Raw genomic sequence first — 27,045 nt, 5'->3', positions numbered from 1 at the left:
TTGAAAAATAGATTTTAATAAAGGCTACTTCTCTTCATAATTACAATAATTAATGTACCGAGGCATCTTTTTAACTGAGCTCTATAGAATGCATAATTTACAGTTTACAAGTGGAGCCAAGGAAGCCATGAAAAATATTATAAAACATAAAACATGAAATGGATACTAAAAAGGCATAAAAATATCTTTTCAATGTAAGGCCCCTTGTAAAAACCAAGGGAGTAACAGGACCCGCAAAATTGGGTAAAACACGGCAAGAATCCATGTAGGCACAGCTACTGTACTCAATTAGAACACTACGGACATAGTGTAAAAATCACCATCATCATCATCATCATCGCCTGCAGCTCATAGTGCAGGTTTCAAACACACACACACACACACACACATACATACACACACACACACACACACACACACAGTAACCCTACTCAGTCACACAATCACATCGGTAAGCATGTTGGGCAGCACGCTATAGAGCTTTGTGTTGGTAAATATTAATATGGGCGTAAACACATTTTGGGGACTCTAGGACCATGTTCAGGGCAGTTTCCTCTTCGTTAATACGTAGGCTATTTGTGCGATGCCTGCGCCACTGAAACAAAGGCACTAAGACGCGACGGATCAAGGCTAGCTTTGAATTAAACATTAATGGCATTTTTGTTCTTTTTCTTCCCCCCTCCTCGTAGTACACTCTGAGCAGATGGCGACAAATAGCACTGCAGTAGTAAATATATTATCAAACTTTTAAGTGATAAGAGAGCCATTCTCAAAGCCTCAGCAGTAAGCTCTCCCTCAGAGAGATCAGAGATGGTGTCCCGCTAAATCTCCAGGAAGAGGAGTGGCTTCTTTGAAGAGGTATTTCTGAAGTTTACAGTTCAAGATGAGGGGCGGAAAATGAATAAAAGTCATGTCTTTTGCTTGAGAACTAATGCTCAGCAGGATGGGGAAGGGGAGGAGGGGGAGAGGGGGGGAGACAACAGAAGAAAGAAAAAAAAAAAAAATCACAGATGTGGAAAATTGGAGAAGTTTCTCAACTACAAGCAGCGTGTCCATGGAGGAATAATGGAGACGGGGCAGGGACGCTTCCAATAAATAGCAATAAATCTTTACACAGCAACACGAGCATCACGTTACAATGTACATGTATATCTGCGCACACACACACACACACACGCTAGCAGGGTAGCTAGCGAGTGGCAGCACAGGCGGGGCTCGGGTAGGCTGCCAGTCTCAGGTCTGAACGCCACCCGAACGGCTTCTTTGAGGAGTGGTCATTCCCCTAAAGTCTTTTGAGTTTCCTCTTCTGGAAACATATACACACACACACGTGATACACACACACAAACAAACACCCTTTGATTTTTCTTCACGTCGCGGCGGGCTGCCGCTCACGTGACAGTCCTGTAATGGCGATGACTCGTCCTCCTTCCTCTCGTTTCTGAACCGCTCTAATATTCCTTCGACGGCATGTCCAGTCCGACAGCCTTGGCTTACAGGCCCATACTGCGTGCGTGTGTGTGTGTGCGTGTGCGTGCGTGTGGGCACATGAAGGGGAGTACATCCACGGCGCTTTGATGGGTCCGTAAATCCACAGCAGGGGGAGGTCTCACTCCATCCTCTCCACCTTGCCCAGGATCTTGCCCTGGTAGGTGGGCAGCAAGCAGCCGTCGTCCGACACCTCCTCGAACACGGCGCCGCACGCAAACTCCTCGCTGGCCTTCTTGAAGTAGTACCTAAGACCGGGGAGACAAGACTGAGTTAACACTCAAATACTCGCCATCTTTCCAGCTAAAGAGAGTCAAAAGGAAAAAGGAAAACCCTCTTTGACCTTTCTTAACTTGGCTCTTCGATTCCAATGATCGGCCGAGCCTGCTGAGCTACGGGCCCAGACACCCCCCGGGTGGGGTTTAACCCTGCTGCTAGAAAGTCTACAATAAGAGGCTCACTGGCCTCCCTCCCTCCCTCCCTCCGTCCCACCATTCCTTCCCTCTATTGCTTCCGCCTGCCCCTCCATCGTGTTGTTGTGCTAACTGGGGCCAATTACACCAGTGTACAAATGAAGGGGTCCTTCAATTGTGGCTTCTCATCCCTGTTTCATCAAAGGGGACAAAGAACAGAACAGAAGACCAGGTGGAAGAGGAGAAAGCGATCGGTACACGGTGTACTTCCTGCTGACTGCTATAGGAAGGGCACTCAACTGGCAACTGTGTGTGTGTGCAAGAAAAAACGGAGAGGGCTTCGCCTCAGCCATGACTTCACTGGGCCATTAATGATGCAACCCCCCCCCCCATCCTCATTTTAGAGGAAGAGAAAGCAGCAGGGGTGGGCTGCTTGGTGTGTCTCAGGAATCACTCATTAACTATGTAATGGAAAACTGCCTCCATGTGCTCCACGTGTGGGGCGACTGGAATGTTTGTGAACAATTTGCTTTTAATGGGACGGAAGGCGGACAAAGTTGAATGTGTGATACATAAACAAAAACAAAAAAAAGAGCTGCAAGACAGGAGGAGCTCTGATAGATTTTTAAATTTTTTTTAATTTGAAATAGAGGATGGCTTCAACTTAACGGAATGCAAAAAAATAAAGTGAGTGAATAAGAGGACATGAAAGAGCAGAGGACTCCTTGATCATTGTGTCCTTCTGGAGTATTTGGAGAGGAAGAAGTCAAAAAAGAGCTGTGATATTTTCTGCTGAGACACAGAAAAAAGCCCGGAATTTCCAATGCAATACAATGTTTTATGTGGCTAGATTTGCCCCCCCCCCCCCCCCCCCTCTACGTTTGCACTGACATCTGGCACCAATATGGTCTGGCAGGGCCCGGCAGTACTGTTCTTTGTTGAACCGCTGCCATGCTCAAATGACCCAACTCCACACATTTGGCTGCGATAGAAGCGCCACCCAAAGAATTGTGGACGGTATGACACAGGAAGTGAGACGAGCGAGCCAGAGAGCAGAGAAGAGGTGGAGGTGGTGCCCCCCCCCCCCCCCCGAGCTAAGTGCTCGAGACACATTTGATGACTCAAAATACGCCGCGCGCATCTGGTCGGGGAAAAAGGCGCCTCGCTTCATGCTGAAGGAATGGCTCGATACCTGTAATTATTAACACAACACTAGAGCTGCGCGTATCCCGTAGAGCACGGCGGCCTTCGCGCTAAAAGGTTTTATCTTTTTTATTTTAATGCCAACTGGAAAGGCGCAATCAAAGTAAAACAGAAGAAAAAAATCGTTATGCAAACACACATGTGAGCTGTGCGGCCAATCTGGCATTTAACTATCGTCCTTTTTAAAATGGCCATAAAATGATTACAACATGTGTAAACATTGTGCATGTTCAACAAAGTGCATTTGTGTGTACGTGCGCACACACGTACATCAAGGGCAGGGGGGAAAAAAAAAAGAAAAAAAAAAAGAGCCTCTGATAGCATCAGTGAAGAATTCGCACGCCGGCCATTTGTGAGAGTCTTTGTCGGTTGAAATGAAAGAGGCCGAGGCTTCAAAGCCGTGTGTATTAAGTGTGCCTTAGCATGGAAATCAATACCAGATGGGACCCAAATCGCTGCAGTTCAAACTCTTCCACTAACCCCTCCCTCCCTCGTGTCCTTTCCTTTTCACTGCATCCCCCTCGACACGTACACACAAAAAACACAGAGGCCACAACGTGACCGTGCGCACAAGCGCGAATTTAAGGTCACCCGGGCAACTGATCAACATGTTTGTGTGGGGGGGGGGGGGCACGTCAGACGTTTTTGTTGACGCTCCAAAAAGAAGGAAACATTGCGTCATTGCTTTAAATGGAGGCCGAAGAACCAATAGCATTCTTCTTTTTTTTTTTTTTTACTACCAACATGACAAACGCACTCACGGCAGAAGTCGTCACGTCGCGGCGCTTGTGAAACCTTTATCGACCCTCCATGCGCGCGCGCACACACACACACACACACACACACACACACCTGTAGCTGCCCTTCTTGCGGAGTTGCTCCTTGAAGTGGCCAAGGGTGAGGCAGTGGCTCTTCATGTTCCTCCGGTAGGGGATCTCCTCACCACAGAAGAAATACGTCACCACCATCTCGCCTCCTAAACCCTTTTTTGCCTCCTTCGCCCTGCAGACAGACACAAAGCGAGAGAGCGGCGTGTTAGGAGGGGTACACGTGTAACAAAAAGGACGATCAAATAGGGGAATCGGGAGAAGAAAAACAAGAAGAAGCAAAGCTGCCGAGAGGCGAGAATCTACAACACACTATAGTGGAGACGCACCAGCAGGCCCCTGACTGAGGAATAACGCATGAGAAGCGAGAGACCCGGCACCATCAGTGTGCACCCATGTGATGTGGTGTGTGTGTGTGTGTGTGTGCACGTGTAAAGGCCGCGGCGCTATCGAATCCCATTCAGCTCTGTCCAAGGCTTTGTAGGGCCGCTTCAGAGGAGCTCTGGTTGCAAAGCTCTCCTCAGCTCTGGCCGCTCACTGAAGAGCAGCCAATAAACATGATGCATATATATATATATATATATATATATATATATATATATATATGACAGGGCCGTCTCAGTCAGGTGATGCCACACTCCTCCCCCCACACATATATAGCAACACATGCAAGCAAAAAGCCGGGCATCTGCGCGCAAAGCTTAAAATAACTTTTCGAAAGGGGGTCACCTTTTTTCTATAATGACTGTTCAAGTGTGCGTGTGTATGTGCACGTATGTGACGTGTGCACAGAAACTATTGGTCTGACTCCCTACATGTGCGGTGGGCGGGCAGTGCATACGAAGAAGAGTTTAAAAAAGGGTAAAAGTACACTGAAAGGTGGAGCTTATGGCTGAGAGGAGGAAGAGAAGCAGACAGGTGGAGGAGGAGGAGGAGGAGAGGAGAGGGAGGGCAGGACGCTAGAGGCATCGTACTCTTCTGATTGGACGCCGGGGCTGGTCGGATGGAGGCCGACGGGTACGGGATTGGCTAGAGACGGAGGGGCAGACCCCTCGGCCTGGACAGGCACTATGTGGCTCTTCTCTTGCTGGAGACCAGACATGGGATGCCTGTGAAGAGACGATGGCGTTAACGTTACTAAGAGGATTAACAATTGACACCATCGTCATCATCGTCATCATCATCCATCCATTAAGAACAATTAAATCCATGAATCATCATATCTTGTTGCTGTGTACCTTTGCTTGGTGGTCTTGGTGGAGACCTCCCCCAGCCTGCGGCAGGCCTCCTCCAGCTGGGCCAAAGTGTTGGGGGGGGGCAGGGGCGGCATGGTGGGGTCCTGGATGAATGGCTGGGCTGGCTTGTGGCTACGCAGGTGGCCGCAGCTTCCGCCCCCGCCCCACGTGTGAGTCTGCTCCGAGGAACCCCCAAAGGTCTTTTTGACGCTCTGGACGCTGAAGGAACAAGAGCGCACACGTCAGTGCCACGGGAAATGAGGCTGAAAAACAAAGAGGGCAGTCACAACCCAAAAAGCTTACCTGTGAGACTTGTGCCTGCTCTGCCGCTTGCTCTCCAGGATCCACTGCAGCACGTTCTGGGCGGGGTCCGTTGTGTCGCTGGGCAGCTGCAGGGGCCCGCAGTCCTCCGCGCACCTCTCCGCCACCGAGTCCTCGACCCCCGAACGACACGCGCGCCTGGACAGAGAGCTGGAGCGCCTGGGAGAAGAAAAAAAAGAAGAAAAAAATGAGCATTGGTGATGGGAGAAAAAGAGAACCAAGCTGCATGATGCAAAGAGGTGCGTGCAGCTCACCCCGCGCTGCCGTCCGTAGAGGCGGCCCCACACATGTCCCGGCCCAGGCTGCGGCTGCGCTGGTGAGGCTGCCAATCGCCGCCGGAGACGCCGCAAAGGCTGTGCACTCTGAGGGCCGCCTCCCTCTCGATCTGCTCCTGAGTCTTGGGCCCGCCGTGATGGTGGATGTAGTGGTGGTGGATGTGCTTTGTGCTCTGCCGGCTCACAAAGGTCCTGCCGGGACCCGGCGTCGGACTGTTGGCCCCTTGGTCGGGACTGGACACGCACGGGGTGCAGGGACCCGTCCTGGCCGGGGCCTTGGTCCCGAAGCTGGCCCGCGCGACGGGCCGACACTCCGGGGACCCGGAGCACAGCGAGCGTCGGATGACGGCGGGCGACTGGCAACCGGGGGTCTTCAATACGCGAGACAGGTGCTCGTCCAGAATGGCCTGCGGGTCCTCGTCAGAGGACTCGGGGAGGAGGGCGAAGGGGTGGGGCGAGAGCTGCGTCTCTGCGTTGTCTCTTTCCTCCTCCTGGTACCAAAGGAATGCAAGACGATCAACGGAGGAACTTCAAAAGCACCTGACATCCTTCTCTGGCGACAGGATGAAAGATCTCGTACATACCTCCTGGATCTCCTCCAGGGAGTTGATGGTGTCCTGCTTCCTCTTCAGGCTCTCTAGGCGGGATATGAGCTGGGCGGCGAACTCCGACGGCTTCATCGGGACCATCTCCTTGGGAGGCCAGAGAGTGCGCTTTGGGGGAGGAGGGGGGGGGGAAGAGAAGCAAACGTGTCAGCCACCGCTTGTGTGTGTGTGAGTTAACCTTTAGACTAGGGTCCCCCAGACCATGGACAAAGACACCGGTACTCTTTGCCCGCAACACAGTCTGTCCACCACCGGTGGCGCCGATTGGGCAAGTTTCATGGAGAGGGGGGGTACAGCCAGGCTGGGCTAGGCCTCGGCTGGTTCCCTCTGTCATCATCAGCGGGCCTCTTTAAAGTCCGCTCACTTCAAAGGCTTCCTCGTCAAATATCAAACACTCAGTGGGGGGAGGACGGGAAGGGATGGAGGCAGAGATAGACGGGAAGCAGTGGCTTTACATCTAGGAATAAAAGCCACATATCGACAGGGGGTGGAAGAGAACTCCAGGGAGGAAAGGATGAGGGATTAAAAAATGTTTTTAAAAAAAACAGGAGAAGTTGAGATGCAGAGAGGTAGGGGGGCGAGAAAGAGGAAAATGAAGAGAGGGAAGGACTGAAAGAAAAAAGATAAGAGATAAAAAGGTGGCAAAAAAGGATGAAAGATCAGAAAGGTTGAGGTAATTTATCCCCCCCATGTCACACACTGGGCACCTTTGAGGTACATTATAGAGACAGTATAAGGAGTGTGTGTGTGAGCGCACACATCTTAAATTATTTGCATTTTTGCACTGGGGGCTTTCTTGATTTTTTCCCTCTTTTTTTGCTTCTCCCATGCCTTTGTAGTAGGGATGAAGGGGAGGAAAGAGTGAGAAAAGGAGGCGCTGTCTGATGGAGCCTGGGGCTGGTGCACCATGGGAATGGAAGCCATTGCCAAAAATCAAACGGGAAACCAAAACACAAACATAAGAAGAAAAAAAAAAAAATACAGCAAAGTGAGAAGAAGAGCGGCGAAAACCAAAACACTTGCTGCATGTCTCGTAATGTCGAAAAAGACGGGGGTCACGGCGAGTTTATCCCAACAAGCTGCTTCTGTTGCTCCCAATTGGGCGACATGTCAGCCGATCTCGGCCCCGGAACTCCTCGCCTCTCAAACTGAAGCTAGCCGCTCTTCAGCCTGGAGCTACCACCTCTGACCCCCTGGGAGCCCACATGACACGCTCCTCTCCGAGGTCCCATGCTCGAGAGGAGAGAGGAGTGTGTGGGGAGGGGGGGGGGGGCAGTGCTATGTATAAGGAGGGGAGTGGGGGGGCGGGGGGGGGGGGGTTGCTGTGAAAAAAAGAAGAAAAAAGAAAGGGGCCAGCTCTGTTGGAAGTTGTCACTTCCCTGTGCGTTTGCTCCATTCATCCTGGGATCAAAGCGCTGCCTGTGCGTGTGAATGTGTCGGAGTGGCTTTCTGTTTTTGTTGGGATCCGAACTGATTTCAGAGCCCTCGGGAGGAAGCGGCAGAGATCTTCCTCATTCCTCCCTGTTCTCCATACTTACGGCATTGGCAAGGAAGAAGAAGAGATGGGGGGGGGGGGTACGGCGTGTTCCGAGCATTGAGGCGATAAACAGCTTAGGGCCCCCCCCCCCTCGACTCCTGCAAACGTCAAGGAACCCTAACGGGGGTGTAGGTGACACCAAAGGTAGCAAGGGGGTTGTGTGTGTGTGTGTGTGTGTGTGTGTGTGTGTGTGTGTGTGAGGCTGAGTCTCTGACGCTCCTCTTCAGATCTTTGCTCGCGTTAAATTGAGAATGCCGAATACAGTCTGTGTACTATTCATAGAACCAAGAGAGACACTCTGGGGCTGCTTCAAAAAGACACGCGTGTGTTTGTGTGTCTGTGTGTGTCTGTGCGTGTTTGTATACTTACAGGAAAAGCAGGCAAAGAGACTTGACTGTTCATCCTCATGTTGCGCTGCATATCTCTGTGTAGCTGCTTCTTGGAGCCCAGTTTATAGGGAGGGATGCCATCTCTGAGGTGGGGGGGGGGGGACACACAAAAGGTCGAAGGTCAAGGAACTGATCAGATATGTCACTTAACACCGAAAGGCCATTCAGGTAGAAGCTTATTAGCAAACTGGGTGAATCAAAGTAAGTCCAAGCAAGAACAAATCAATTCAGAACATGAAGTCAAAAGGGGTTTGTCGCGGTTCTGTCTGAATTGGTCGGAGGGTTTTGCTCACCCTCAATTACATTTTCACACACACACACACACACACTCGCACACAGCATAAGGAGCGTCTACCTTAGCATTCCGATGTGGACTTTCATGCTCATATTTCTGAGGATACTGTTAGCATTAGCGACTTATAATACTGATTCAAAGAGTTAACCTGGTTACTATCCAGAGGGACCAAATCGGCAAATGGAATCAAACAACAAAAACAGAAGTGTGATGTGTGATGTCGATGTGAAGCACTTGACAGCGTAAAACAGCTGCCTTTTCTCGGTGCTAAACAGCAGCTTTCTGGTGACCTAGCCTAACTGAGGAGCACTTTTCCACTTTTGCTTTGAAATGCCACAGTCATGCGCATAAGCAGCCCCCCCCCCCCCCCCCCCCCCCTGCCTCCTCCCAATCTTCATTTGGCAAGCGCAGCCAGCCTCTGATCTCCGCACATCAAAAGGCTGGTTTGTAAGATAAGGTAATGTTTGAAGTCTGCGCAGCTGCATTCCCCAGCGTCCAAGCAAATCCATAAATAAGATATAAGCAAAAATCCCCCCCTCCGCCACCCTCCTTCTCTTCCCACAGAAAGACGCCCCTTCCCCCGTTCCTCCCCTCCCTCCACCCACTTTCTTTTCTTTCCTCTATCTGTAAATGAGATTCAATGTTTATGGGTCCCTTTTAACTGACCTAAAGAGAGGCAGATATACTGATCAAGGCCAGAGCAGGCAGGAACTGAGGTGTGTGTGTGTGTGTGTGTGTGTGTGTGTGTGGGGGGGGGGGTGGTCAGTCCCTGTGGCCAGGGCTTTGTCACTGCACTGGGCAAAGTACAGCAGAATAATACTATATGGCCTTCGGCCTCTTTGAACCAGGCCTGTCGAGAGATACGCCAGAGCAGAGGAGCCTGTTGTAAAAATAAAGTCATAATAAATTCTTTATAGCTACCATATTCAAGCCCGGCGGCACCTCAGTGTGTCAGTATCTGTAGCTCGGCCACGGTCAACCTCGCTGCCTCTGTGACATCATCCATGTCGGCCTTTTGTACATGTTGCACAAAGATTCGTGTTTTTGCCAAATTTCCCATCCAACCCCCCCAGGTGACCACTCTCGGCCCCGAGCTGTGCACCGTGCGATGACCTCATCGTGGCCCCGTCGCTTGAAAGAAAGACGCCTTTTGAGCAACGGGCCGCCACGTACACAGATAAGCGCTGAACCCTGTGCGGGCGGACGCACAGACGCTTCAGTCACAATTTCCCGGGCTCCCTGATTAGTCGACCTGACGCCGGTTAATCAGCGACACGCAGACAGCGTTTCACGTCGTGTTGCCACTCTGGCTCATTTCCACTTACACACTGCTGTCGGTCACAGACATGGCGTCGTCGGTCAAGGCGTCGCTGGAGACCTCGCTGTCGTTGGTGCTGCTGGCCGGAGCGAACAAGCCCACGTGGTCTCCTCTCTTGTACGATCTGCGAGGGGGGGGGGGACAAGTACCGTGAGTCAGATCAATGCTGTACACAACAGGTGTGGGCGAAGGGGGGGGGGGGGGGGGGGTGGATTCCAATTTTTGTTCCACTCGTTTGGAAAAAAAAAAACACCCAGAAGAAGGAAGTGATTGGTGCGCGAAATGGGACTTTCTTCGCTAGCAACAAGCGGTCAGGGATGGTGGATGACCAGCCTGGCGACCTCCACCCTTCAAATAGAAGCTTATCCGATGTGGCAACGCTGGGCTTTGCTCTCCTTTTCTGCCCCCATTTATGTTCTCTTAAATAGCCCCCGATTTCTCTTTCCACTTCTCTCGTTCACGCTCACTCTTTCCTCTCATTCATCTCCTGCTGTGCATGCATTCTTACAGTGGTACAGGAGGAGGAGAAAAAGGAGCGAGAGAAAAGTATAGAGCGGAAGCTTGAGAGTGTGTCAGAGAGGCAATGAAAGGAGAGAGGAAAAAACAGGGGGGGGGGGGGGGACTAAAGCTGTAGGCCCCCAGCTCCAAGCTGACCTTCAGAGGCGCTTGCAAAGAGTCAGGTATTTAACACAGCTGGCCTTGCATTCTTCCCTCCCTGCCCCCCCCCTCATTTATCCTTTCTCCTCCCTCCCTTTCTTTCATGAGGTGAACCGCCCCCTATCACCCGCCCCCCTAACCGACCCCCTCTGTGTCCTTCCTTTCCCCTCAACTTCACTGCAAAAGCATGCTTCGTAGTCCCAAAAAGTTCAAAAGGGAAAAAGAAGGGTAAAAGTGAGCATGGGGGCCTCAGAAAATTAGGGGGAGGGGGGGGGGGGGGATCAGAGGAGATTTGACACAAAGAGGGGAAGAAGAGCGACAGAGAGGGTGGGTGTTGATGCTGTCGTTTAGGGCTTGTTTTCAGAGAGCCAGAGGAGAAGAAGTGAGGAGGAGCGAGGGAGGGAGGGAGGGGGCTCTGAGCAACAAGCGCTACACTGGAAGAAAGTCCTCACCACTGCTGTCATCGCACACAAGCTGCCAGTTTGGCTCGCCGGGAACCCAGAAAGTGTACTTTTCCCAACAAACATTCCATACATTTATAAACTGCTCGGACTTGATTTTGCACTTTTAGAAACGGACAAAAGGCCACAATAAAGACCAGAAACACGCCATAAGTGCAGTCTATCTGCTATGGGTGCGTTTCCCTCCGACGACAGTGTGGTGTAGGAGGAGGCGTAGCAGAGCGAGGTCGCTCTGCTGGACTATTTCAAAGCCCCGCCAGCAGAGAAGATGATGCTGCTGCTGCAGATGGAGAAGGTGACGGTGGCCGTGCGGAGAGTTAAAAGAAGGATGAAAGAGAGTTCTTCTACAAGCCTTAAAAAGAAACCCTGATGTAGAGATGCGTTGCGGTGGCCTGAAAACAGCATCATCGGTCTAAGCCAAACACCTTTTTTTTTTTTTTTTTTTTTTAAAGGGAGTCGCTGCCATACCTGTGTCCCTTCTCCATCACCTCCACCGCCCTCGTGGACGCGGTGACCGCCTGCGCGTTCCCAGACAAGCCCGGCAGCGCTTTGACTCGGAAATCACAACTCCACACCTCCTCCTCGATGAGCGTGGGCATGTATCCACATCCCACTGTCAGCTCGCCCAAGCCGCCGGCGGTGACGTGGTTGGGGGTTTCTCCCCCGGTCCTGGCGTACTCGAGGTACACGTCGGACGTCAGAAACATCTGGTACGCGTTCTCCTCCATGTCGGCTTGGATCTCCGTCTGCGCCTGGTCGAACATCGCGGAGTCCACGTGCTGCTTCTTGATATTATCCCGGATGAAGGTCTTGGTGGCGGGCTTGAGCTGCTGGGCCACCACGCCGTCGCTCTCGATGTAGCGCTTGTAGATGGCCTTGGCGACCCGCTGCGTCTTGCTTTCCCTCAGGTCCATCTGCCGGAAGCCGTTGCAGGCGAACCAAAAGTCCAACGCGTCGACGCACTTCTCGCGCTCCAGGAACGTCCTGAAGAGGAGCGCGCCGTCCTGGTCGCCGAGCAGAGAGTGCAGGGACTTGGTCCAGCGGGAGAGCGGGGAGTCCGGGGACGCGCTGCCCTCCGGCTCCCCGAGACCGTCCTGGTTCCTCCGCGCCGAGGAGCCGAGCACCACGGCGTTTTGCGGGGGCTTCGTCATCGCCGGTTTGCCGGCGTGGCGGGGGGCCTCGCCCTCCTCCCCCGGCACCGGGGGTCGAGGAGCATCTTCTCGGAAACTAGCGGAGATGTGGTCCATAAGCGCCCGGCTCATGGCTCAGGAGTCAGCGCAGTGATCGGTTCGCCTCGGCTGTAATCGCCTCTCACTCTCTGCAGTCAGCGGGGGGAGCTTCTCTCCGGCCGCCCGTCTCCTCTCTGAAACACAAAAGTATTGGATCTAATCAAAACCAGATCCGCCCCAAACTTCAAAAAATACAAATAACGAGGAGGGGGGGGGGGCAGCAATAGTCATTTTTCCAGATCCTCACTGACTTGTGCTGAAACGTGAAGATCAACCGCTGCAGCAGCATTACATAATTTAATCACAATTTCTTCCAACCTGGAAGGAGATTTCTAGCCAAGGCGCTATGTTAAAACATTTAATCGACTTGGCACGTGCACGGTGGAGCCACATGAAACCACCTGAGCGATGCGTGAAACTCTTTCTTAAAAATATAACGTTACATATTGTAACATGCACTATGAATCTTAATCCCACGCGTGTCAAGACGATCCCCCAAATAAATATTCTATAATAAGGTTTCCGGGTCCATCCCGTCCGACGGAGCAGAACGCCAGCACATGTCCCGATAGCAGCCCTGACACTGTCTAAACGAGGGGGGGGGGGCAAAACTTGAATGATATGAAAGGAGATGTCGAAGATTACAGATTGCATAGAGACGCATAATGCGTTCGGTTAGTCGGTTTATGAGTCTTCAACGTCGCGTTTAAGGCGCAGGGACAACTCCTCTGCGAACAGCGTCCGATCCCAAGTAGTTACACCAAAGTCGCACATATTGTAGAGAAAAGAAAAAGGCAAACAAGTAACCTTACTTCTGTGAAACCACATTCGTTTTTTCGCTTTAAATAAGATTTCTACGCATACCGAAAAGAAAACTGAGCGAAATAATACGGAAAGCCGTCTTTAAAACGTAAAGAAAAGCGGGTCATTTCCCCCCCTTCAACGTTACTTCAAAGGCGAGTCAACAGCACATCAAAGGGAACTCCGATGGGGGCCGCTTTGAGCAGGCACTCACTCGTGTAACTTACCATCGATCCACGAGTTCAACCCTCAAATTAAACTCCACTTCTTGGGTTTCCTTTGATATATTTTTATCCACAAAAGGTTTTTTCTTTTCTTTTTTTAAAAACGCGTGTAATCCACAGTATTCGTCTCCGCGACGCGTCCACGTACAGTCCAGGTTCGAGTTGGCTTATGGTGGGGAGAAGGAGAAAAAAAAGCACTCTAGAGGAGGGAGAGGGTGGGAGGGAAGAAGAAGAAAAAAAATGCCGCTTTTCTGTGCCGCCTCCTTTTTCTCCTCCCCCTGGCTTCAGGCTGCCATGCCCCGCGTTGAGGTCTCTCCTTGTAGGCGACTCCGACACCGACTGAGCCGACAGGCTGGAGCGGCGCACTTCAAAGCGAGGAGCCGACTGCCGAGGTCCCGGCAGCTGCATAACAAACAATTGCCCCGCGACGCCTCCGAAAAGCACCAAAACAATTGTCGCGAGCTGCGCATATTAGTTGCGTTCGCTCCGGGTGAAACATAATTTAAAGGTTTTACCCCCGTCCCCAACAGCGAGTTTTTTTTGTGGCTAGATCACGAAGTTGCATCTGCACAGCGAGGACCTTATCAAAGACAAGTAATCTTGAGCCAACTCCCCGAGGCTTCGGAGCGGCAGAAGTAACTGATCCGCCGCCCCAATAGCATTATCGCTACAAAGCTCTGTTGCTACATAAACTTTAAAGACGCAGGGATCCTTTCTTTTTAAGACCCGCATGGTTTCTCGAGATAAACCCGCTGGAGACCCGGCCGAAGCACAAAGAATGCACTGGCTTGCATCAAATGGCACGTCCATATCCTCGTATGATTTATTGGCCACGTAAGACAATAGCTCAGGAGAATAATACAACTATGCTTTTAATCCCTTTTTAAAAACTCCACTCCAAAGGTAATAGAGATGTCCCTCCTGCAGAACTCAACGACTGGCTTAATGTTAAACCCATGCATTTGAAATAAAAAAGGTCCCAATCCGCCGATGTCGTTCACATAACACGTGTGGAAATGGCACATTTCAGCGCCGTTCATCACTCCACAGCTCCTACTAGTGGCCGTGAAGGCACATCGACCATGCATGCTCCAGATTAAAACATCTGTTCACCATGGATAAATTCCCTTAGGCGTGTTATTGTATAATTTAAGCAATAAAATACTCGTCTCTGCAGCTCTGACAGTGCAGCAGATAACACAAAAAGTAAAAAAAAAAAAATATAGCCAGAATAGACAAATCAGACAGACAGGCATTAAACTCTGTATGCTTACATCCTGCACAAAACACAACAGTAATTCCGGCTCAAAAGGTGAGACTCCCACATACCTGTAATTTAATTACATCAATAGGCAGCGTGCATGCCTATAGAACAATAACAACATTGTAATGATATATGAGAGCACAATACAAAGGGCTATTAAACATCTGAGATGTAATGATTAACCCGACCGGCCTTCTCACAATCTTGTTCATTAGCACTTAAAAAGTCTGTGAAAAGATTGGATTGAGAATTAGCGAAAGCAGGAAAACCAACCGTCAACAGCGCAAGCACCAAAAGTAGTAAAAGCTGTCTAGCTAGCAGGGGAGTATAGTAATGAGTGATGGCTGAAGTTCTAAAACAGAACAAAGTGACGATTTAATAGCATTTAAATGTTACTTGGGGGTACTTGAGTTCATCTGAGACAGCTCTGTGGCTACATTTAGCAAAAAAAAGTTGGGACACCACTGATGTAGAGTGTATTTGACATCTGAAGCCGGGCCAGATGTGAGACACTGATGATTCAAAGTTAAAAAACAAGTCCACACAAAAAATGTCTTATCCCATAAAAGCTCTTCTACACACTCTGGGTCTTTCAGTAGGTGTACAGGTCATCTGTCTAATATACAGACCCCGACAATGTCAGCCTTTGTTAACTTTGGAGGGTTGAGCCTGACCTCTGACAGTAAACACACCAGGGTGGAAACCATCACCGTGACGATGGCGTGGACCCCCTGCTAATACCGGTGGCCAGTTGGACCCTCATGTCCTGCCTTGTCAACCCCCCCCGTATGGTTCATGGGAGGTCCCCATAGGTCGGCTCTTTCACCGCTGCCCCTCAGGAGCTGACCCCAGGTCTGAGACCGGCCTGAGACCAGGGGCGTCCTTGGCTCCTGGCCCTATAAAAAGACCCTTGAAAGAGGACTTCGGTGGGGGTGGGGGACAGGTTATGGGGCGAAACTGTCCCTCTGTTTGGACAGATATTATTACAGGGACAGGTCGAATTCGGCCTCACTACAAAGAGCCCTATAAATAGAGACACGCATAAATCTCTTGCTGTAAATCTCTTTACTGTTGACTGCTTCTTTTTGTGCACAAAATGCAACCATAGTATCATCTCAAGTCCGATTTGATGGAAAACCCCCCCCCCCCCCTTTATCACAACTTAAGAGGACTGGAGAGTTACGTGAGAGCAGTCTTAACTGCTACTGGCCACCTGAGTTGCGGTCATAAACACTACGAGAGAGTGTGTGTGTGTGTGTGTGTGTGTGTGTGTGTGTGCGTCCACCAGTGCTGTCCTCTCTGCAGCTCTGTGATCAGTAACTGCTCTCAATTTACAGTATTGTGAGCTGTTCTTTTTCGGCTTGGGGTTAAACTCTTTGCAGACCCCTTTGAAGTACTCATCCCTTTATCTCAAGCCAGAGCCAAGAATTTGGGGGAGGACAATGGAAAATGAAACCAAGAGGGAAGCTTATGGCAATTATCAACCAGGGCCATGAGGAGGAAGTCAGCTCACAGAGAGAGAGAAAGAGAGAGAGAGAGAGATGATAAAGACAGCAGGAGACAGCCAATGTAGGACAGGGGGTTACTGTTTCAACTTTGTTTGGTGTGTACACACCCCGGGCAACAAGAGGAAATGGAGGCTGCCTCTTCAAAGTAGGTGACAACAGGGGGGGGACAATGGCCTCTGAAGGAAGCAAGGAACCGATGAGAGGAGCTGTGGTGGTGGTGGTGGCGGAGTGCGTCAAACATACACAACTTAATCGAGGACCAAAGGAGGACAGAGGAGGACGGGAGGAGATAGGATGGAGGAGGACCGAAAGGTATAGAAGTGCTGTTGTCAGCAGGAATCAAATGGCACGCAGAGAGCAGAGAGCCGGAGAAGATACAATTAAAGTGTGGCGTTAAGACAGGCTTTGAAGTTGGACATGGTGCACAATGCCCTTAAAAGTTAAGGAAGGGCAACAATTCGCTGGGTCGTTATGGGGCTGTTTTGAAAGAGGAAGAGGAGGGGAGAAAAAGAGTGCGGGTGGTAGAGGAGGGGTGTTTTTGAAAGGGTTCAGTTGGAGGGGAATGAAGTTAGAATTCAAGCATCAATTGGCCCCAGAAGGGTGGTTTTTTTTTCTTCTTTTCTCTTTTTTCGAGAGAGACTGTAAAGTGCGCGTGGGAGTCGGCGCCTACCTGCGCATTTTTGATGGCGGCGACGAGCGCGTGAAGGATCGCAAGAAGGGAAAGATAGATGTGATGCAGAGTGGAAGAGGGCGCGAGACAGGTGGAAGAGAAACGAAGACACAAGGAGTCATGAAATAGGTGGGGAATTGGTGGCAAAGGGAGGCACAGATGAAATGAAAGAGGCAAGAAGAGAGAGTGGGGGGGGGGGTTGAAGGTTATTTATTGGGTTCTTTTCCCCTAGTTTTAATCCCATTTTGCGCTTGACTTTTAAGTCTACCAATGTATAGAAACAATGTCGGATGCACTGTCTAATCCCGTTTGGGCCATGAAGCTGACAGTAATGACTTTCATTTCCACCGCCGCTCGCACTGAAGCAGCTTCACAGGCCGGACGCCGCTGTTCCGCCACGCCTGACAGGCCGGCGCCGCGTCTCCAAATCAGCGTTAACGTGAACTCTGAGCCCCCCTCACTCATCCTTAATCCATCCCTTTAACCCCACCTTCCTCTTTCCTGGGGCTTCCCAGACTTGCTAGGTGATTCACCTGCTTGCATGTTCAACAGATGACAGATTTTTGTCTTTTTTTTTTTTACCCCACGTTGCTCCATTAGGGGGGTGTGACACACATCAACAGGGAGAGCGCCATGGCAACCGATATGTGCTCTGTTGTGTACCGTTCGCAGGTGAGATGCTCGGGCCGTTGAGTAATCAAGTCAAATCTTGTTTGCCCGCTTTGCTGGAAGTGTTTGTTCATGCCGATCAGATCATTTGAATTACGTGACAATATATCACTATTAGCTGGCTTTACTTTAGAAACTTGTGAGCGCACAGAGGCCCTCAAAACGTATTTGGTCTTAATTCTGGGGAATTAAGATGACATTTTTGGGGACTTTTTGATCAAACAAATAGACTTTGAATTTGTAGAAACAATTGCATTGGTGTCAATGAGGAGAACGTTTTTATACGCCCTTCAGACCTTCAATGTTGTAAGATGAAGAAATCTGAGGTCCCGTTAGAGGGTCCCCTGAGCAAGGCACCTCACGGCTCCCCGGATGCCTTTACGCCAGCATCACATTTTACATCACGTGTCATTTAGCTGACGCTTTTATCCAAAGCCACTTGCATTGCATTTTTAACCCACGGCACACATTTTCCCAGGGTGCAGTTGGGGGTTGGGTGTCTTGCTCGGGGACACTTGGACATGGGACATGCAGGGTTTTGAACCGCCAACCGTGCAGTTCCTGGCGCACCCTCTCTACTCCATGCGCCACTGCAGACTGCTTCCACTGTGGGGATTAATAAAGGATACTTTCTGTCTTAAATGTATGAATAAATTGTAAAATGTTGTAAAAAATAAAGGAAAATTCAAAGACACAACTGTGCACAAATAGATGCGGCTTCTCTCTGGGCGTCGTGAATCAACAACTTGAGCGAAAAAGATGTGCACCTATCCCAAATGACTCCACTTCATAGACTGACAGAGACGAAAGGGAAAACGCAAAAGACTGCAAAAGCAGTCCAACAGTTACATCTGTGTTCAGTCTTCATGGCCTATTTATTTCCAAAGTATAAGTAACACGTGAATACTTTTTGAAATTGAATGAAAGGAGGGAACAATAAAAGCATCCATTTTCAAATTGATTTGCAGCTGGTGTGGACGTGGCCACAGTATTCCTCACCATCACCAGCTCTGCAGCAGGAACAGAATAACAAAAAGAGGCTGAGAGAGACCAATGTAAAAAAGAGGGAGACAGAGCTACAAGATACCCCCAATAGAGACGCGAGGGGTGTGGGGCGGGGGGGGGGGGGGGGGGGGCAAGCGATGCGGACAAACAAACCCCCGCTATCTTTAGCATGTTAGCGCGTTCCGTCAGTCTGCTCAACCCACGCGGCGAAATCACGCCACTATCACAGAAACGCGACCCTCTGTGCCTTCTTCACTCGGGCGGCACAGCCTGCAACCCACTTGTTCTCAAGTCACACAGCTGCACATCCTCTCCACGGCTCCTGTTGCATTTGAGTGACAGGGCCGGGGGAAGAAAAAAAAAAAAAAAAAAAGGAAAAGGAAAAGAAATCAGTGCCATAAATACCATCTCAACAAAGAGAGAGTGATACTAGCTGGGAGAGCAACAAAGGCAGTGTGTGTGTGTGTGTGTGTGAGAGAGAGTGTTTGGCGATAAACAGGTTTATTTATGCAAGCAGCGTACGGCAGCCAAACGCAGGCCTCCTCGGGTCTGACTCAGAGTGCGGCGCTATAAAAAGACCCGGTGGCGCGCGCGCGCACGTACGTAGCAAATTTGCGCAGGATGACTTTGTCAATCAGGCGCTGATGTACAGTCGATCTCCAGAGGCCTGTCACGGGCGCTCAGAGAAGCACAGTCACATGTGCAGATGTGGAGGAGCGGCGAAGGACCTGAAATCCACCGAAACTACAGATTACTACAAAAGCCTGGAAAAAAACTGTCAGATATCCAGTGCAAATAAGTGCAGCAGAGTTTAGTAGTTTGCTTTACATTTCTGATTCAGCGCCACGAGGCCACCCGTCCTTAGCGCCGCAGCAACCGCGGGCACGAAGCACGGAGGGAGAATATGGCGGCAAACCTTGGGAGCTCCCCGACTGCCCTTCACTGTGGTCACACAACAGCCCGCCGCCCGATGTGGCGATAACCGAGAGGAAGCCGGCGCTTTGATCCCTAATGGGGCGCCGTCGGCTGTGGAAATGACATTCATGGCGTCTATCTACACGAGCACAACAATGAAGGTTATTTGGGGCGGTAGACAATCAATTAGTGTAACTATGTCTGCGCAATGACACTGATCAAAAGAGGGGGGGAGGGGGTTAAGCTTGAGGCCGGTTTTGGGTTAAAAAAACAAAAAAAAACTACGGGATCAGCAGTTCGTCAAGCGAATTTGTCGGATTTGGGCTGCGTCTGATGAATTCTAGGATTCAAGGATCATGTCATTAGCAGGTAAGCAGCCTGCCAACCCTCCTCCACACACACCAAGGCCAAACCCCTTATTGTTAGGTTAGCTACCGTAGAGTTACTTAAAAAGAGGACACTCTAGAGTCAATATCAAGAGCAGGTAGAGGTGTGAGAAGTCATTTAACACACACACACACACAAAACCAGCAGAACATCCCACATACCTCCTAAGGTGTACATAAGTGCACGCGTGATGCTTTGTTGCACTAGTACTCAATGCTCCGTGCACTTCATCCAAAAACAACAGACTCTACAAAGGCTTTGCGCTGAAAGACTAAATTCCTTTCTCAGATGTCGGTCAGACAGTGCTGGAGAGAGTCTCCTTTCGTCCCTATTTTCTTTCGGTGTTTCTTCTCTTTCTTTGCCTGGGCAGCAGAATAAGCACATCAAATAAATACGGAGAGAGGTGTATAGTGTTTCGCTGGGAGACGGCGGAACAGGTCACGGACAATGGGAACACATGGAAGCGCGTGAGCTGCGGGTGTAAAAAGAAAGGTTCCAGTGCAAATAAGTGCAGGGGCCGTCTTTGAAATCAAATCTGATTTTTTGGGAATTTAATAACGCCTCCAAATTGTTTTCCAGGGCGAACACTGGATACTTTTGAAATGATCAGTATTCAGGCCCCGTGCATTCCTCACCTACCGGGGGGAGAAGAGAAAACAACGTCTGGGGCCTCATCACGAAGCCCATCCTCGGTCCACCAAACCGTATCATCATCATCATAAAAAAGAACCCACGCGCTGGAGGCTCCGGACCCCCGAGCGTCTGAGCCCCTCGGCTGGGGTTTGAGTGGAGGCAGAAACAACGGACCCAAGGACTGTTGCGTTTGGCCCGCCGCTCGAACCGCCGTCGACTCGCATCTGAAACCAACCCCGAACCCCCCAAACCGCTGCGTCCGGTTCAATCGGGGGGAGGGGGGGGCTTCGAGGAGAGAGAGGCGATGCTAAATATTGACTGGGGAGATGGGAATTCAAGGTCTTTGACTTTAGTGTAGAGTTGCTGAGCTGATCTTCGTTAACATGCTGTGGTCAAATAAAAACAGGGGAAGCGGCAAGACTTTCCCCAATGGAAGGACAAATGATGAAGTATTTGAAGAAGATGTAAAACGTGCTCGGGAATCAAAACAAGAGAAGAAAATAGGAAAAGTAAAAAGGTTTTATTAAATTGATGACAACAGGAGACATGAGACGACAGGACATTAAACCAGAAGATGACCCATGACGATCCAGGTGCAGGAGGGGTGCTCACATCTGATTGGACGCCGTGCACTCGGTATCCCGGCGTGTCGTCGGCCTGTGGTTCCGCCCGGGTTACCTACACAGAAAGAGTTTTGGTTTCTCTACCGTGTAACTGACCCCCCGACCCCCCCAACACGAACATGCATCGGCGTTATAGAGCACCATAGCGGCACACAAAGCGACGCCCTGTGGCTGCCTGCTCCTTCCAGATCGGCAACGTCTCCGCCGCTTTGAGGGGGGGGGGGGGGGGGGGGGAGGAGGCGCGGCGCAGCCCGCAAGACTGATTATCTACTGCAATGCGTCTGATTGACAGTCCAGAGAGATGTTTGCCGGGATGTGAGCGGCGGCGTCGTTTTGACGGCGCCTCTTATCCCCACATTTATAAGATGCTTCTCCTAAAGACATAAATGGCTCTTACAGTATGATGGATGGGAGGCAAATCAAAGATCCTCCTCCTCCCCCCCCCCCTAGGACCGGGAGCTGTCACAGTCGAAGCCGAGACTTCATCTAACGTAGCCGCATCGTTAAGGGGTGGAAAAGTCTGGATGTTCGCCGTACTCGCAGGCTGCGTGCGAACCCTCGACATCAATTCTGCTCAGACGCATGCGTGCACGCGTGCATGCATGCATTCACACGCCTCCACACAACGTAAACACCCACGCTAACCTCCTGCTGCGACAGGCATCCAGGTCTTCCTGTAGCACAGAGGCTCTCTTCTGGAGGAAGTTGACCTGCAACACAGAGACACGGAGGGAAAAAAAACAAAAACACAACAACTCTGATGAGATGTTTCGTCAGGAAACGCAGAAACTGGAAGTGGAGACGCACGATGGCTTTGGCATTGTGCCTTTGGGAGGAGGGAGGGGGTGGGGGGGGGGGGGGGCGCTTAAGTGGAAGAAAGGCCCTGTTGTTGAGTACGGGGGGTCAGGACGACAGGGGTCAAGGGGTCAGGAGATTAGGGCAGCAGGGTTAAGGCACATGGGGACAGAGGGAAGATTAGGAGCCCAGGTTAGTCGAGGTTAGGACACGGCGAGAGGTTCTTTTGTTTGGCTACAACGTGAAAGTTTATTTATGAAGTGTCTTCGACTGAAGGGAAAATAAACCCCATCTACATTTACACGGCATCTCGAAGGCTGGCAGAAGGAAAAAAAACAAAAAAAAACGGCTCCGAAAGGATCTGTATTGTTCTGGGACTACTGGAGCCGAGGCCACATTCCTTTCTGTGGGGGAGACCTCAGGAAAGTTCTAGCGTTTCATTTGGCACTTCTCGGTGGTGGAGTGTATTCAGAAACCCCAACGAAATGTGGTCGGATGCCTCCAAGAGACACGGCGGGCCTCGCAACCTCCGCTTTTTCACCATGTAAAAATAATGCACTTTAATGCGCAAAACCGACGACGTCGTCAATGAGAGGAAAGGCCGCCGTGGCCACGAATTACATCTTCTAAACATATCCGATCACAGAGCTGCGGTCCGCGCACTGAAATGGGATCTCTGTAAAACCTACTTGAACGAGGCCGGGGGTTCACGACGAGCCCCTCTTCAAAAAGAACTCGCTCAGCGTTATACAGAAATCTCTGGTTCGCTTACAGGGGTAAAAAAACCCCGCAGAGGATGGAAGGTGGCGCACAGCGGCTCAGGAGCAACAACAAGGGCCACGCGGACGCTGGTTGAGCAAGAGGTGATCCGACGAGGTCCGATTGTGACTAATCAAATAGCTTGCGTGGGTAACACGGTCATTAACAGTAAGGCGAGGCCAAAGGCGAAAGGGCGGCCATCAGACTTTGGAAAGATGACGTACGGTCGGACGAAAGGGGAGGAAGAGAGGGGGGGGGGAAACGAGGACGGTTTCAAAGCCACAGGAATGTGTCGCGTCGGCAAGTTTTTGCTCCGTTCCCGACCGGCGTCTGATCCTTTCGGGCTCCCACCTGAGCCTTCAGAGAGGCGATGGTGTCCTCCAGTTCCTGTCGGAGCGCCGCCGGCATCAGGCCTTTGATCTTCTCCTCGCACTCCTGACGCACCGCTGTCACCTGGGACGACAAGAGGGGCGGGGCCGCCGAGCGGCGTCGGTTAGAGGGAGCGGCCCGAACAAATGAGTGAAAGAAATCCCTGCCAGGCAGTCGTTATTTAAATCATCCAATCAACGCGCATCAACGTGGCGCACGCACACACTTTGACGTTGGCACATTTAAGAAACATTTTAAAGAGAATCTGCTACTCGTCTAAACACACAGAGAGAGAGCGCTAAGTGATCAGTAGAAGTGACAGTGGGTATCCCCTCTTTATTCGTGGCTCAGAGTATTCCCTCGCTCTTCACATCTCCTTCACATCTCCACAGGGGGTCCACAGACTGGCACAGCTCGCTCGCTCGCTCGCTCACTCCGCACGACACCCCCTGCTGGCGGCTGCGGCTGCCTGCAGTTGGATCTGACACACAGCGCATTTATCGGGCCCCCCGGCACAGCCGGGTCCGGTAAGAGGACACATCCAAGCGGCGGGGCAGGCCGCACTCAACGGCTAGCTAGCTCCACTGGGGAGGGCCGGAGGAAGTCTGTCTGGGGCTAAATTGGTCTCCACTGAACCAGAGTCTGATTATTGAAGTTGTAAAGCGGTTTTGGTAAAAGCAAACTCGCCGCCGGCCCCCTCCCCCAATTTTTGTTGTTGTTGCCATAAACACACATGGTTGGACTCCCACACATGCAGGAGCGCAGAGCTTTTACGGTACTGTAAAAAGGGGTTTACAGCATTCTGAAGCGAGTCGGTCCGGATCAATTAAGTCGCAGCGGGATGAATCGTTCAGCCGAGTGGGAGGAGCCACCGGGGGGGGCCGCGAGGGGCGACCGCTCTCCAGCCGCACGTTTCCAGGTGTGACCGGCGGGAGAGTCTGAGCATTTCGGCAGACTTTAATGTCTTTGACAGAGCCAGACGCCCAGCTAACGTCAAGAATAGCCCCACGGGCCCCACCCTCCCTCCCCCACCCTCCATCAGTCCGGCCTTTCGTGTGAAGAGAGCGTCACCGAGGTGAGGGGGAGGAAAAAAAAATATATTTTCCTGTTGTGTGTTTAACTGATTGTTCTGGTCTTGGCTAATTAATCTTCCTGGGCTCAATGAAAGGCATTGGGAAGCACTTCAAAGACCCCCCCCCCCCCCACGTACAAAGACGCTCACTTTGTCTCGGCACAGCGTGCAGTAGATTACACCGCCGCAACTCGGCCATTTCTCCGCAGACTCCTTCTGCCCCATTCATTTGGAAGTTTACAGACATGTGTCCTTTTTTTTTTTCTCTCTGTGTGAGAATGAAGTCAAGGATAATTTGAGAGTGACCCAGTGGCAGGAAGGAAGAAAAAAAAAAATAGGTTTTGAGAAGCTTTAATTTGAACGTGCTGGATTTGAAAAATCAGCTGAAGCCATGGGAGTGCAGATTTCTCTAAAAAGTCGTCTCTATCTATAGCAGCTTCTGTAGTCATAACAGAATAGCGAGCCAAGACAAAACACACTCCACTACCTCGGACCAAAGCAATAAACAAGGGTTGAATAAACACATCCCTTACCGACCACTCTGAATAGAAGTGGAGATTCTTCAAAAGCCGCGCTCCTTAGCGCTGCATTCTTGGTTCATGTACGGTGCCGTCGCCGCGGCAATGACAGATCCGCTCGGGCCTAAATTACAAGCTCCTTTGTGGCGACGCCGTCTCCATCTCCCTCCCCATACATTAGGACGGGCACGGCCGCAGCAGCGACTCCGCCGGGGCTCGCCAGGAAGCCGCGGTTCGGGGGGGTAGGGGGGGAGACAATGTGGGGGGCCGACGGGCGCAAATCTAACCTGTATTGTGGTTCAAATAAGCATTGATATTGGTTTTAGGGCGTGATGCAACAAGGTACATGCGCAGGGACCAATCGCATCCTTCCCTGAAGACGTCTGGTTTGCCTCCTCTGGCATCTCCCAGAGCCCTTCCCCTCTTCATCTCCAGCTTCCTTCCACAAAATACATCGTTTTTTTTTTTTTTTTTGTACAGTCAAGGCATGTTTGTTTTTTTCTGACAGGTGGCAGGAGGCGTGCGGCGGGAAGAAAGCCTCCTCGCCATTAGGACGGGTGTCGGGCGCCTTTGAACAGCGCCGCCGATCAAACCTTCCGCGAGGATTTTTTCGCTGCTTGACGGACTCCAGGCGCCAGTGAAAAGAGGAAGTGGAACGCCAGGATGGAGAGGAACTGTGCCGCTACGCAATGAAAATCCACTTTGACTTTCAGGAGATAAAAAAAAAAAAAAAAAATCAGGTTTCATCTTTACAGCTCGCTTTAAAACGAGATTTTGTCTGTTCTTGATGAAGTGTAATTCTCTCGTTTTGAAGGGAGCGGCGGTTGATTTCTCCCCCCCCCCCCCCCTCACAGTCATCTTAAAATGACAACATTTCATCTATATATAGTCTTTAGATTGTGGTTTTGACTCTTCGTCGCGTTTGGTACCGTCACATGCCGTGGTTTTTGACAGCTGCCAGCCGAAAGAAACAAGCCCTCAACACTTCCAACGTTCAAATGAAGTTTGTCACATCGTTGGGAGGCTTGATGTATGCTAATGAAGTTGGGGCGTCTCTGTGTGCGGGGCTTGCACGGGACATGTTCGGGGAGGAAGGGGTGGGGGTGGGGGGGGGGGCGGTGTAGCTGCCGGAAAGACATTTTTTTGATATACCCCCCTTGTTCCGAAGTGACAAAAAACCTTGTCAGGAACAAGGGGGTACATCAACATGACGCCACTCACAAAGTTTGCACCTCCACCGAGTTGGCACCTAAGAGTTCACGAGGAGCGGTTTGAATTCAAGAACTCTTTGGTACAAGGGGGGGGGGGGGGAGTGAAGGTTAGAAGTGGCTACAGATCTCATTGAAGTTGTCAGAACTATGGGATGGATTGGAAGCTGCTGATAGAATATGCCTCGACATAAAAACAGCACAGGGAAAAATCGACTACAGAACTTAAGTTCAACTGCATTTTTTATTTATTTTTTGGTCGGCACCAACACGGAAAACTACAGCGCTCATTTATTCTTCATTCCACCCGAGGTCCCAGGATGCAGGAGATCGTGTCTCTGTAAGGGGAACATTTCACCGTGCGAACACCCTCTCTTATTACGTATTTATACAAAGCGCCGCGCTCGTCAACACTCGGCTCCGCTCTCCGAGGAGAAGTGAGCCTCACAGGGAGCTGCTGATCCGCCATCTTAGAGCGAGGGGAGCCTACGGGGGCCCCTGCAAGTGTGAGGAGCGCAACATCTGTGTGAAGTCTGGGCACAGAGGCTGTTGTTGCATGGGAGGGATTGGATTACAAAGGCAAGTCCTGGCAGATAAACCAGGGCGCGAGGAGACGGAGAGCGGAGGTTAATTATCAAATAGGGAAAAACAATGAAGGTGCGCACGCACGCACGCACGCACGCACACACGCACACACACACACACACGTCGGTGTCAATGCGACTTGCTCGTTGTGCGACGCGTGCCAAAGGAAACCCGTCCACCCTGTCAAGGGGCTGTGAGCCGGGTGGAGGCCTCTCTCCGATGTCGCCATCAAAGCGCACTCCCAGTCCCCATTCCTTCCCACTTTCTGTCGCATCCGTCTCGCATGTGGCTCAGGGTTGGAGACTCCATTCTAATCCGTCCGTGGCACACGTTCCGCTTGTGTCTTCGCGGCCAACTTTGTCACAGCGGATGGATTAGCAAAATGCGTTTGCGGCAGAGAAGTGTGTTAAATTGGTACCAAATGCTAAATAAAATCCAAATATATATATATTTTTTTTAACAGTTTCTCACTGGATCAAAACACTTCAGCCATTTAAGACGAGGCAATAAGTCAGATTTGAGTGAATTACCATGCCAGATAAAGGTTTGTAATAAACATTGGAGTTGAGACCAACATCATCTACCTGCAGTAAACCTCCCACACCTTTCACCACCGAGTCGGGGTCAACACGTCCACAACAGAAAAGCATGGCGCCTTCCCCTCATTCTCAGTCAGGTCGAGGGATTCTCCACAGGAAAAACATTCCTTCACCGACGCCCCTATTGATTCCCCCCCCGTGATGGATCACCCGGTAAATGACACTAACAAAACACATTCACGCCAAGT

General features: G+C 50.9%; 2 protein-coding genes across 3 annotated transcripts in view; both read right to left on the bottom strand.

The window, feature by feature from the left end:
* LOC119220130 (axin-2-like) lies at window positions 1–23,069 on the bottom strand. Of its 2 annotated transcripts, XM_062566232.1 has the most exons (13): window positions 22,858–23,069; window positions 21,598–21,662; window positions 20,942–21,007; window positions 11,493–12,387; window positions 9,914–10,030; window positions 8,274–8,376; window positions 6,347–6,475; window positions 5,742–6,253; window positions 5,470–5,646; window positions 5,170–5,385; window positions 4,906–5,040; window positions 3,957–4,106; window positions 1–1,736 (listed from the first exon to the last, which is right to left on the bottom strand). In XM_062566232.1, the coding sequence occupies exons 4-13, from the start codon at window positions 12,284–12,286 to the stop codon at window positions 1,610–1,612; spliced, it is 2,460 nt and encodes an 819-aa protein (XP_062422216.1). In that variant the 5' UTR covers window positions 12,287–12,387; window positions 20,942–21,007; window positions 21,598–21,662; window positions 22,858–23,069; the 3' UTR covers window positions 1–1,609. The 2 variants fall into 2 exon arrangements, with proteins under 2 accessions (XP_062422216.1, XP_037331730.2); XM_037475833.2 differs by lacking the exons at window positions 20,942–21,007; window positions 21,598–21,662; window positions 22,858–23,069 and adding an exon at window positions 13,282–15,590.
* cep112 (centrosomal protein 112) overlaps window positions 20,328–27,045 on the bottom strand; it is a 68,897-nt gene continuing 62,179 nt past the window's right edge. The window contains exons 24-26 of the mRNA XM_062566206.1: window positions 22,858–22,959; window positions 21,598–21,662; window positions 20,328–20,331 (exon numbers count right to left, since the gene is read on the bottom strand). Coding sequence (XP_062422190.1) covers window positions 20,328–20,331; window positions 21,598–21,662; window positions 22,858–22,959 — 171 coding nt within the window. The remainder of the gene's footprint in view (window positions 20,332–21,597; window positions 21,663–22,857; window positions 22,960–27,045) is intronic.

The sequence above is a fragment of the Pungitius pungitius genome, chromosome 12 (assembly GCF_949316345.1).
Source record: "Pungitius pungitius chromosome 12, fPunPun2.1, whole genome shotgun sequence".
Classification (NCBI taxonomy): Eukaryota; Metazoa; Chordata; class Actinopteri; order Perciformes; family Gasterosteidae; genus Pungitius; species Pungitius pungitius.
The sequence above is the reverse complement of the archived record's forward strand: the minus strand, read 5'-3'. Positions and strand labels throughout refer to the sequence as shown.

Excerpts from the sequence above, each read along its gene's own strand:
- LOC119220130 (XM_062566232.1), bottom strand. The coding sequence starts at position 12,286 with ATGAGCCGGGCGCTTATGGACCACATCTCCGCTAGTTTCCGAGAAGAT. Across the intron at positions 10,031-11,492 it reads GTGATGGAGAAGGGACACAG|ATCGTACAAGAGAGGAGACC; the intron begins GTATGGCAGCGA and ends CCCCCCTCGCAG. Across the intron at positions 6,254-6,346 it reads CCCTGGAGGAGATCCAGGAG|GAGGAGGAAAGAGACAACGC; the intron begins GTATGTACGAGA and ends CTTTGGTACCAG.